Genomic DNA, 12,433 nt, shown 5'->3' with positions numbered 1-12,433 from the left:
GGCTGGTCTCGAACTCACAGAGATCCGCCTGCCTCTGCCTCCCGAGTGCTGGGATTAAAGGCGTGCGCCACCACCGCCCGGCTGTCTTTTTGCTTTTTAAAGACAAGGTTTCTTTCTGTAGTCCTGGCTGACCTGGAACTTGCTCTGCTGACCAGGCTGGCCTTGAACTCACAGAGATCCTCTTGCCTCCACGACCCAATCCCATGCCTGCTGCTGGGATTAAAGGTGTGCACCAGCACTGCTGCCAGACTGTGCCTTTTGTTAGTGTCACAAAATCCCCACACACACACGTTAGCCTTAGACAAGGAAGGCAAGGACATTTCTCAGGTGCTCCCAGGTGAAGGCCACCTGTCCCAGCAGCTGAGTCAGCTTCTGGCAGAATTTGGAAAGAAAGTGGCAGTTTTGATACCCTCTCCACCATCCAGCTCTGACTGGGTGCTTCCCATGTGTTCTCCTACTTGGTGCCACTTAACCTTTATGTGGTTCTGCCAGGGCACCTCTGTACTAAGAATGGAGAACTTTATCTCCCCTGCCAAGGACAGGAGGAGCCAAGCTGCAGGAGGAATCATAGTGCTGCCCTTCCCATGAGTGACAAGGGGAGAAATGACGGGAGAGGGCTTGGGCAAGACTATCACTCCGTAGAGGAGAGGGTGGTTGTGTTTCATTATGTTGTTTAATGTTTCAGTTTGAAATAGTTCTAGATGGGTCACAACAACACACAAACAGATTCCTGTATACCTAGCCCAAGCCTGCTGGATGTTAATGTTTCATGACCACAATAAAGCTCTCAAAAGCAATGAATTCGGTTCAGTAAGAGACTATTAACACTATCAGACCGATGTAAAGGTGGTCAGCTGTCCCACTAATGCCCCTTTCCTGGTCCTGACTCTGATTAAGGATCCTGTACTGTTCAGCCTCCTTCAGGCCTCTCTGATGTTGAGTACTGGCCAGGTGTTTTACAGTGGGTCCCTCCATCTGGGTTTGTCTGAGGTTTTTCTCATGAATAAATTATGGTTGTGCATTTCGGGCTTGAAGGCCACAGAAGGGAAGTTGTGCCTTCCTCCATGGTCAAAAATACATTGTTACTGCTGAAATTAGCATCTGTTTTCTCTTCTGTGGGTGATGGGGCTGGAACCCAAGTGCGTATGGGCGCTAGGCAAGAGCCCTGCTGCTGACTGAGCCCTCGGGCCTGACATTATCTTTCGTCATCGGTTTCTAGTGCAGTGAGCCAGTTTCTCCAGTGACTAATTAGTGTCTTGTGAAGCTGATGGTTTGAGACTATGCAAATCTCTCTCCGATTGTGCTTGGTGATTTGCCCAGCGTCCAGGTGTCAGGCTGCACCCCTGTGCTGCCTTAGAAACTGCAGGTGGGGTTTGCATGGTGAATGAAACCGAGGTGAGAGGGGGAGTGAGGTCAGGGGGCATTCTTGGAGAAGGAGAGAGTCTAGAGCAGCAGAGGGAAGAACATCCCAGGGGAGAGGCCTGCCCAAGAGAAGGTATGTCGGTAGGATTGCTCGGACCCAGTGCACCCCCATTTCCAGACATCCCCCACCCCCACTGCCCTACTTTCCATGCTGTGCACCAGCTTGCATTCAGAACCATTGGCTTGGCATTCAGCTGCTGGCACAGGCTCATCCTGAGTTCAGCCCCTTACCAAGTTTAAGAAAGGAAAAGTGTTTGCTGAATGACCTTCAGGGTGATACACCCTCCGTGGTCACCCCTGCGGGAGGAAAGATGCCCGGAGGGCAGTCTGTTTCACCTCTTGTGGGCAGCCAGGCACTGCTAGAGTCACTGAGGCCAGGCCTGCAGGAAGCTAACCTTGCTCTCTCCTGGTACAGATGTTACCCATCTGGCACCTACTCCTCCCAACTGTCTTCACTCCGCTGTAGCCCGTCCTCTCTAAGAGAACTGCTCAAAGGGACACTTTGCGTGTTTTCTGGATTAGATTTGCAATCTTAACATATCTTGAAGCTATGTGTTTATTCTTTTGTTTATGTTTCAAATTAGTTTCCCTTTTTGCATGTGCATTTTCAGGTAGTAACTTTTATGCTGTTGATTTTAAAAAAAAGGAAAGTAAAATAAATGTATGTGTCCAACAATATGAGTTGGGGGGCTTATTTCTGAACCATGGGATTTTTATTTATTTATTTATTTATTATGTATACAACATTACTTCCCTGTATGCCTGCAGGTCAGAAGAGGGCACCAGATCTCAGTACAGATGGTTGTGAGCCACTATGTGGTTGCTGGGAATTGAACTCAGGACCTCTGGAAGAGCAGCCAGTGCTCTTAACCCCTGAACCATCTCTCTAGCCCCCACCACAGGATTCTTTTAGAATCTTTGAATCTAAGTTTCTCTCTCTCTCCTTCCTTCTCCAAATTTATAGCATATTTACCACCAAATATTAAAATATACACAAGCCAGGGAGTCCCTGAGGAAGAACTGAGGTGCGGCATTCCATCTCCAGCACATGAAGAAGAAAGAAACACTGGTATTTTCGCCACCAAGAGCCACTTTCAATGACCCTGGGTCTTTTCCCAGTAGAAGTATCTAACTATGCAATCACCCTTTTCAACAGGAAAAGGTCTATGTATTATTCAGCTATTTAGAAACCTACAGTTCTTATTCCTGCAATCTATCCGTGGCTATCTCGGTCATATTCAGTGTCCCCTCACATCCCCTAACTGGATGTCTCTCTTGCACCAGTTCATTGCTATTACAACAGAACACACAAATAATTAGCCCTGAGTTGAGGGGAGCTCAGTTTCAAGTCTACTCCCTTCACGCTCCTACTTGGCCCACCGCTATGAATGCGTCACCCGGGAGGCCTGTTTTCCTGGTCTACTGTATCTGTGGCATTTTTGTTTCTTCTCTGTGTGTGCACTTGTGCTATGGTTCCTGGGTAGAGCTCGGAGGACAACTTGCAGAAGTCAGTTTCCTGCTTTCCCTGTTGGGGCTCCTGAGGGTTGAGCTCAGTAGTCAGGCTTGGCCTCAAGGTCCTTCCTGGCAAAGCCATCTCATTGGCCAGGTCTGTATCTGAAACAGCAGCCCTGTCGTGTTCTGTCTTTCCTCTGCTTTCAACTGCTCACCTTCCTTACTTCATCACTGTATCCCTTCTAGAAGGTCAGCGTCAGGGAGTGATGGCGGTCATGTGCAGTGTACCCAGCACTTGGCCAGTAGCCAGGGGTCAGTCAGCATGGCCGAAAACATGAAAGTCTAAAGGACTAAAGCTGAGTTGTAAATGAAACCAAAAGCAAAGGACGTATAAAGCTAGGCACCCAACGCAGAATGCAGAACCTCTCTTAGCATGCCAGAGTTGCCAGGGCAGGTGAAGGGTGCAGAGCTGGTTAGGCCGCAGCTGAGCCTTTATATAGCCAAACTGTCCAGGGTCAACTTGGTTTGTCCAAACTGGTTGCAGATAAAGCAGCCAGTATTTCTCTAAGGGGCTATCCTTCTTCATACACACTGAGAGATTTAGGGTCAAGCTTAGAGCGCCTTCTATACTCTGACTGGCTTGATAGATTCCCCAAGCACTGACTGCCTCCTCACCGTGTGCCTACCCCAGCCTGTTTTCCTGCACAGCCAGGGCCCAAGCCAGCTCCTTCCCATACTGAAGGGTAGATACATAATTTGTACTGCCTAGTGTAATGCCAACTTCAGGTACAAGGTGGTTGGTACAGACCTGTGATCCTAGCACTTGGGAGATGTAGGCAGGGGAATCATGAGTTCAGGATCATTACTGGCAACATTACAAGTTTGAGGATAGCCTGGGCTACACAAGAACCTGTCTTTCTTTCTTTCTTTTTCTTTTTTTTGGTTTTTCAAGACAGGGTTTCTCTGTAGCTTGAAACCTGTCCTGGAACTAGCTCTTGTAAACCAGGTTGGCCTCGAACTCACAGAGATCCATCTGCCTCTGCCTCCCAAGTGCTGGGATTAAAGGCGTGTGCCACCACCACCCGGCTACAAGAACCTGCCTTAGGGGCTGGGGAGATGGCTCAGAGGTTAAGAGCCCTGGCTGCTCTTCCAGAGGTCCTGAGTTCAATTCCCAGCAACCATATGGTGGCTCACAACCATCTGTAGTTTGATCTGGTTCCCTCTTCTGGCATGCAGACAGAACACTGTATAAATAATAAATAATTAAAAAAATAAGTAAATAAAAAATAAGTAAAATCTATTTAAAAAAAAAAAAGAACCTGCCTTAAACAAACAATAATACATAAATAAAAAGATAATTAATTAATTAAAACAAAACTCCTTGTTCAAACAATAGAAAAAATGTATTATTTGAGGTACAGAAGTAATAAGCCTGGCTTGATTGTGTGCTTACAATCCCAGCACTAATGAGGCAAAGGCAAGAGGATCTTAAGTTTGAAGCCACATTGAGCTATATAGCCAGATTCTGAGGAGAGAGACAGAAAGCGGGGGGAGGGGAAAAAGCAATAAACTATGAAGTGTTTCCATTATTCCATCATTCTTTTGACTTGTAGTGTTTTCAATTTCCTATTTAATGTCTTTCTAAATAAAGCCAACATGGTGACGCTATGGCTATGATCCCAACATTTGGGAGGCAGATGTCAGAGGGCCACTGCCAGTTAGTTCAAGACTGCATAGTGATGGTCTACTTACGGAATTCTGGCCAGGCTAGCAAGGCCTGTCTCACCAAAGAGAATAAAAAGAAAGGAAATGAACATTTAAATAACTAGCAAGGATTTTTCCATTCATTTTTATATTGTACTGCATCAATCTTGTTTGTTTATATTGTACCACATCAGTCTTGTTTGTTTGGGGTACTGAGGATTGAACACAGTACTTGTGCATGCTAGGTGAGTGACCTGCCACTAAGTGATATCTCCAGCCCTTTATTTATTCATTTATTTATTTATCTATATTTTTAAGATTTGAGACAGGGATCCCCCTTCCGGATATAAGCTGATTATATAACAAGACCTGTCTCATAAAATTTTTTTAGAAAATACTTTCGAAGGTCAGCTCAAGGTAGTAACCTCAGAGCACTGAGCACAAGAGGCCCTTCTGAACTGGGCCCTAGGCGACCTCACGGGTCTCACATTTGTTTGGAGAACTCCGGTCTCCTGGTCGAATTTCCTGAGCTACTTACAGCTGTGATGGCAGTGAGTTTGGGATGGGTGGTCAAGCCCTTCCAGCCTCACCCCTGCCTGCCCCTCTATCTGCCAAGAAGCCATATAACTCTGTACTTCCTTGAGCAAACCCTGCTGTCTGCCACCCTGGGCCTTATTCTGTTCCTTCATCTACCCGTGTGCCTCTCACAGTTGGTCTCTTGGCCAGCAGCAGCAGCTCCTGAAGTGGCCCCGTTTCCAGGGTTGGAGATGTAACTCAGTCGGTAGGGTTTGCTTAAGTGAGCGTGAAGCCATGCGTTCCATCCCCAGCTCCACAGGAACCAGACCCCCCAGCCTTTGAGGGGTAGAGGCAGAGTCAGGAGGATGAGTACCTGGTCATCCTTGACCACAGAGTGAGCCTGGGCTCCATGAGACTAAAAAAGAACAAAACAAACAAACAGAAAATGGTGACGGCAAAGAGCTTGACTAAGGGCAGCTGAGGTGGCAGAGATGCTGGCTATGTGGGGCCTGCAGTCGTGGGAGAGGCTGATCTGACCCCACACCGTCTGCCCTGCAGGTACAGCCTGTACACCAGAACCTGGCTCGGGTACCTCTTCTACCGACAGCAGCTTCGGAGGGCTCGGAATCGCTACCCCAAAGGCCATTCCAAAACTCAGCCCCGCCTCTTCAATGGTAAGCTCTAGCCGCCCCTGGCCAGCACCCCACCCTGCTCCCCAAGCTCACCTCCCTGGCTTACCCGACCCCGGCTTCTCTGTCTACCTTCCCCAGGAGTGAAGGTGCTTCCCATCCCCGTCCTCTCCGACAACTACAGCTACCTCATCATCGACACCCAGGCCGGGCTGGCTGTGGCCGTGGACCCGTCAGACCCGAGGGCTGTGCAGGTGAGGGGCAGAGTGCTGGGAGTCATGGTGGGGACTGCCAGCCGCTCTTGCCAGACAGAGCCTGACTATGGGATCTGCTCCTGCATATGGGTGGGCATCCTCACACAAGAACACCCCCTTCCGCATAGAGCCAGAGAGTGAGGGTTCTGGCCTGGGACTGTGAATCCTGGCAGTTTCTGGTCTGCCCCTTACCCTCTTTGTTCCCCTGGTGGATATTCTTTTTATTTCCATTTTTATTCATCTATTTATTTATTGTTTGGGTGCTTGGGGAGTTGTTTGTTTTATTTTTTTTCCTCCTTTCTTTTCTTCTCTTTACTCCTCCCCCCCAGACAGGATCTCACCATGTAGCTTTAGCTAGTCTGGAACTGACATGTTGACCAGGCTGGCCTTGACCTCAGAGATCTGCCCCTTTCCTCCTCCCCAGTGCTAGGATTAAAGACATGAATCACCATGCCTGGTATAGCATTATGTGTGCATGGTGGTACGTGTGTGTGTGTGTGCACGTGTGTGTGCCATGACATGCATGTGGAGGTCAGAGGACACCCTGTGGTTATTTCTTTCCACCTTTATTGAAGGTTCTGGTGTTGGAATTTCCCTACTGACTTATCTCACCAGCCCCAGATCCTCTTTCTTCTTTGACCTCTGTCAGTATCTGACCCTCTCTGCCTTTCCCTTCATGTTCATATTCTATCTCTCCCCGCCTCCCTCCTTACCTCTCTGTGTGTGCGTGTTGTGTGGTCTTGGGAATAGAACCCAGGGTCTAGTGTTACTTTTCAATGTGAGTGTATCAGTGTCAATTCCGGATGCCCCCTTTCCCTCTCTGCTGCACCCCACACTGGGTCTCTGCTCTTCCCTGTCCCCTTTGCCAGCTTAGCATTCTCTAGCCTGTCTCCTGCCTTTCCTTCATCTCTCCAGCTGTCTTTCCCACCCACCCCCAACTAAACTTTCAGTGTGCCTCCCTCTACATCCCCTGCCACCCTCAGTACCTCTTCTCTCCTCCAGGCTACCATTGAAAAGGAAAGAGTTAACTTGGTTGCCATCCTCTGCACCCACAAGCACTGGTAAGGGGCTGGGGATGCCGGTGGCTGCCGGCAGTTTTATTTTCACGGGTTGGGCTTGAGGAGCTGGGCTCAGGGATGGGTAGGACCCACTTTCTCATGAAGTCACCCAGGCACCAGCAGAGGTAGAGAGGAAGGGACTGGATCCCTTATCTTGGCACTCAGCAGCTTGGAGCCTCAGAGGAGGGCAGGAACTGCTGTGTTCCATTCGTGGGCATGCAACAGGTGCCCAGAGAATGAACAGCTGTTAGTTCTCTGGCACAGGGCACAGAGGCTGGAATGTTAGGTGGGTGTGGTCAGATCCACTGGGGAGAGTGAGGACGGCCGCTGGAGCTGAGCAGGAGAGTCCAGGGAGATCAGAGGGGACTGTCATGGGAGCATGGCAAGTTGGGGTGACTTAAGCAGGGAATGGCTTGAACAGGAGCCAGGGGGTACCTTAGGGGAGGGGGAGTCCCCTGTCTGTGTTCATCTCTGCCATCCTGCAGGGACCACAGTGGAGGGAACCGCGACCTCAGCCGGAGGCACAGGGACTGTCGCGTGTACGGGAGCCCTCAGGACGGTATCCCCTACCTCACCCAGTAAGTGCCTGACCCAGACGTGGGTGAGCATCTCCTACCTCCTGCCTTCAGTCTGCCAGGGTGTCAGCAGCTGGTGACACTCTGCCTAGCTCTTAGACAGCTAAGTGGAATCCATGCAAAAAGACTGGCCCTGTTTGCCCCAAGATGATCCACCCATAATCAGAAGAGAAAGGCTTTGCGCTGAGGCCCTGGGCACCCGTGCCTTCACCCCTACCGTAGAACCCACCCTCCTGTAAGGCACCCTGCCCTTGAGTCTGGCATGGTAGCCATGATCAGCATGACGTAGCTTGAATTCCCTCTCTTCCTTATTGTTTTGTGCCCTAGCCCCCTGTGTCATCAAGATGTGGTCAGTGTGGGACGGCTTCAGATCCGGGCCCTGGCCACCCCTGGCCACACTCAAGGCCACCTGGTCTACCTGCTGGATGGGGAGCCCTACAAAGGTCCTTCCTGCCTCTTCTCAGGGGACCTGCTCTTCCTCTCTGGCTGTGGTGAGTTTCTGTCAAAGAGAGGGGAGGGGGAGGAAGAGGGAGAGGCCCGCCAGAGCAGCCACTGTCCCATGTCCCATTTAGAGATGCTGGCTCCCAGCATCCCAGTTGCGGTCACCGCCACTCACGTTGCCTGATTGTTTATGTTCTCAAGATCCTCACAGGGGCTAGGCCTATGACGAAGACCTGACCCTTTAAGTAAACACCATAGAGCACTGATTTCCACTGGGTGGGACCTGTTTCCCCAAGATAGTGACCAGGAAGAAGAAGCCATGGAAAGTTGAGGATACTTAAATAGGAAGGAAGCACTGTGGGTGGGTGAGGACCCCAAGTCCTAGACTGCAGAGTCCCCGAGGGCTTCGTGGGAGGATCGTTTCTACCCACTGAGCCTGGACCCCAGGAGGCCAGCATGAAGACTCAGCAGCCTTGTCCTCCACATGTGTGTGGGGCTTCACACCAGCTCTCCCGTAAGGAGGGGGTAGATGCCTGGGGATGGCTGGGCAGGACTCAGCTGAAGGACCAGAGGCTGAGGTCCCACCCCACCCCTCTGTACCTCAGACCACACCGTGTCAGCCTTTCACATTTGACCCCACGCAGGACGGACTTTCGAAGGCACAGCAGAGACCATGCTGAGCTCGCTGGACACTGTGTTAGACCTGGGGGATGACACCCTGCTGTGGCCTGGTGAGGTGCCCCTTCTCCCTTCTTCCAGCCCCAAGCTTTGCCTGGTACCAGGGCCCTCCCAGCCCCTCGCTTTCTTAGAGACCAGCAAGCTAATTTCATGGGCCCAGAGGCAGCACAGCCAGTCCTCCGGGGGTGGGACAGACACTGCCCTCCTTCCTGGAGTTAATACTGGCTATATGATATTGAAAAATTTTGTACCCCGATATTAATCCTCTCTGCCGATGCAATAAATCAGATAAGACCAAATTAAAGTTCAGGTTTTAATCTGAGCCAAGCATTCCCAGGTGGTCCTAGGGGAAGAGGAGAGACCACTAGGGAGAACCACATGGCAAGCCTTAAATATCCTGTAGGTGTGGTCTTGAGCATCTCAGGGGGAGGAGCTGGCCCTTGGTGGGCTTTTTTGGGCTGGGTCTGGAGAGGGCAGCTCCAGGGGAAATCCCTGACAGATATCTCTGCCTTTCATGATGCTGCCCCTCCCCCATCAGCCCTTGACCTCTTTGGGAGCCCTAAAGACTCAGAGTCCTGGAGAGATACCCAATCGTTCAGATAATTATGGTCACAGTCCAAACAGAAAGTAGCCTTAGCTTAACTGAGAGAACAGTAAATGTGGTCCAGGTGAGCCCTTTCGGTGCTCATTTGTGTAATGGATACTGGATGCACTGTCGGGCTCTGTTGTATGCACTGGGCAAACCACAGTGATACCTGGGCTTCTCTCTCTCTCTCTCTCTCTCTCTCTCTCTCTCTCTCTCTCACACACACACACACACACACACACACACACACACCCCAACTCTTCCCAATTCTCCCCCTCCTTACCCATCAGACTTTTTATCTTTTTCTCTCTATCTTTGCCTGGCATGTTATCTCTTCTCCACTTGCCAAATTAGAAAACCGTGGCTTAGGGAGGTCATCAGCGAAGTCTGCAGAGCGAGGTAAGAGGCCAGCTGTGGCCTCTCAGCTCCAAAGTTAGCGATTTTCCCCATGAGTCCAAACCGCTGCCCAAACTGCCTCTGCCTTTTCTTTCTCCGCCCCCGCCCCCCAACAGTGCCCTTGGTTGGAAAAGCAACTTTGGTTTTGGGATTTTCCAAGAGCCCTCGCCCTCCCCTCTGCTGGGTGGGCAGCTGTGGGCCTGGGGCCTTGGAGTAGGACCGACTTATGATCTCACCCTGCCCCCCCCCCCCCCCCGCCTTGCTAGGACACGAATATGCGGAAGAGAACCTGGGCTTCGCAGGTGTGGTGGAGCCCGAGAACCTGGCCCGGGAGAGGAAGATGCAATGGGTGCAGAGGCAGCGGATGGAACGCAAGAGCACGGTGAGGCCCGGGAACGGGATGGGGTGGGATGGGGAACTTGGCCGCTGTCCAGCCAAGGCTGTCGCTGCCCTGCCTGGGCCCGCGAGTGCTTTCCAGAGCTCTGGCCTCTACCCTGGGAGGGTAGTGTCCTTTCCCCAGGCTCTCTCCACTTACCCCTGTGCCTCTTGCTCTGCAGTGCCCATCCACCCTGGGAGAGGAGCGCACCTACAACCCATTCCTGAGAACCCATTGCCTGGCATTACAGGAAGCTCTGGGACCGGGGCCAGGCCCCACCAGTGACGATGGCTGCTCCCGGGCCCAGCTCCTGGAGGAGCTGCGCCGGCTGAAGGACATGCACAAGAGCAAGTGATACCCCCAGCCCACCCCCGGTCCCGGCTGTCCCCACAGAGGGGAAGCCACCCATCACCCACACCTCGCCATCCTCTTCATCACTAACGCCACCACCGCCACTGGTGCCCTAGGCAGCACCATTTTCCTCCAGACTGTTTCGGGAGGGCACAGCCAGCAGGGACCTAGAGGAGGAGGCAGCAGCAGGCCAGTGCGGCTGGGTGTTTAGGAAGGCAGCACCTGGGACATCCCTAGACTTTGCTGCCTTGGAGGGTCTGCCTCCCTTCCCCCACTCATAGACCAATAGCCAGATCCTGAAAGGCCGCTGTCGGCTCCCCTTCCAGAGGCCACACCCCCACTGGAGCCCTAGAACCCAGGAGAGCGGAGCTCTGGCCAGGTTAGTCTATCCTCCACTCCTCCCCCTCCAGGGCTGTCAGAGAAGCTCACCCCAAAAACAGTGTTGTGAGGTGTGGTGCCTGGGAGAGTGGTTACCAACAGGGGCAGCCGGAGACTCTAAGCCCTACCTTACCCTGCTAAGACATTGCCAGGCCGAGATGTTCCTAAGAACACACAGGGCCGGAAGCCTGGCTCTGGCCAATCCCTGAAGGCCAGAGGGAAAGTTTCCTGATTGCCAAGGAATCTTCTGCCTCAGGCCAAGGAGACACAAGACGCTGGGATACAGAGCCACACGCCACTCATCTGTCCTGGATCTGCCACTGGCCTCTGCTCCTGCCCCAGGTCACAAGGGCCTGCCTTCCCAGGGAAGAGTGAGCTGTGGTCTGCCTGAGAGATCCTGCTTTCCCCTTGGGGCCCTTGTTCTTAGGAATTCCTGCCTGCTTCTGTCTTCCTTAACGTCTTTTGCTTTATCCTCACCTCTTTTCTTGTTGACGTCATTAAAGGCTGGTTCTTTCAGTCCTGGTACTCATCTGGCTCCTTGCAGTTTTCAAAAAAAGAAGAAAAAAGACCTTCCATCTCCACCTGATTTCCCTCGGATCCCAGGCCCCACTCTGGCAGTGTACAGAAAGCCCAGGTCTGGGAGCAGGGAGCTCAGTTGAGTACCAGCTTCCAGGAGCCAGGCTCAAGGCTGCCCCACTGCTCATCCCTCCTCCCACTCTGCTTGTCCTCTGGTCTCAGGTCAAGGACCGCTGTGGTCCTTTAGCAGGCAGACTCGGGTTAGCTAGGAGCCTCCCCTTGGGATGCGCAGTGCCCTCTGCTGTTCCTCCCAGATGCCCCTGCCCTCAGTTCTCCTGTCATCTGGCCTTGGCTGCCCTCTCCAGCCCCTGCCTTTGGAACCCACTCTAGCAATATCACCAGACTAGTTAGCCTTCCCCTCCCCCAAGACACGCAGTTCCACGCCTTTGTGCCTTCGCTCACGCTGTTTCTTCAGCCCGAATGCCTTCCCGCTCCTCCTGCCTCCTCTGCCTGTATTAGCCTCTCCCAGGCCCCTCCCCCAGGAAGGCGTCCCTCACCCATCTTCCAGGCTACCTCTGCACCTGTAAATGCTTCTCGTGGCACCCATCACACCATACTTTGTTTACATGTTTGCCCCCTTCTAGACTGTGAACCCTTAAGGGCATGGACTGTATCTTATGCATCTCTGTATTCTGCGCCTAGCACGGTGCCTGGCACACAGTAGGCGCTCAATAAATGTTGAATGAATGATTTAACTCAATGGTTTATCTGTGCTGCTGCAGCAGAGAGCCTGCTCACTGTTGTCTGGGGGGTCACTGAGGGTCACTACATGGGGAGAGCTTTGGGCAGCCTATCAGGTACTGCGCCCTGGGCTCAATCCCCAGGAGCATCAGAACAGCCCATGTGTGGGAACCCTTGTCTTTCCCTCAGCTTGAGACACTCAGGACACTGCTAGCACTTCAGGAGCACAACCTTGCCTCCAGCCTGTCTCTCTACTGCTAGCACTTCAGGAGCACAACCTTGCCTCCAGCCTGTCTCTCTTTATTTGGTTTTTCGAGATAGGATCCATGTAGTCCTGGCTGTCCTGGAACTGGCTCTATA

General features: G+C 52.1%; 1 protein-coding gene across 2 annotated transcripts in view; it reads left to right on the top strand.

Moving 5' to 3' along the window:
- The window catches only part of Pnkd (PNKD, MBL domain containing), a 68,942-nt gene extending 56,855 nt beyond the window's left edge, over positions 1-12,087 (top strand). For both annotated transcript variants that reach the window (XM_005361642.3, XM_005361643.1), the window contains 8 exons: positions 5,653-5,768; positions 5,865-5,977; positions 6,980-7,038; positions 7,521-7,613; positions 7,938-8,101; positions 8,696-8,782; positions 9,978-10,093; positions 10,269-12,087. In XM_005361642.3, coding sequence (XP_005361699.1) covers positions 5,653-5,768; positions 5,865-5,977; positions 6,980-7,038; positions 7,521-7,613; positions 7,938-8,101; positions 8,696-8,782; positions 9,978-10,093; positions 10,269-10,442 — 922 coding nt within the window. In that variant the 3' untranslated portion in view covers positions 10,443-12,087. The remainder of the gene's footprint in view (positions 1-5,652; positions 5,769-5,864; positions 5,978-6,979; positions 7,039-7,520; positions 7,614-7,937; positions 8,102-8,695; positions 8,783-9,977; positions 10,094-10,268) is intronic.
- The last annotated feature ends 346 nt before the right edge of the window (positions 12,088-12,433 follow it).

This window comes from Microtus ochrogaster, linkage group LG4 (assembly GCF_000317375.1).
Source record: "Microtus ochrogaster isolate Prairie Vole_2 linkage group LG4, MicOch1.0, whole genome shotgun sequence".
NCBI classification, from domain to species: Eukaryota; Metazoa; Chordata; class Mammalia; order Rodentia; family Cricetidae; genus Microtus; species Microtus ochrogaster.
The sequence above is the reverse complement of the archived record's forward strand: the minus strand, read 5'-3'. Positions and strand labels throughout refer to the sequence as shown.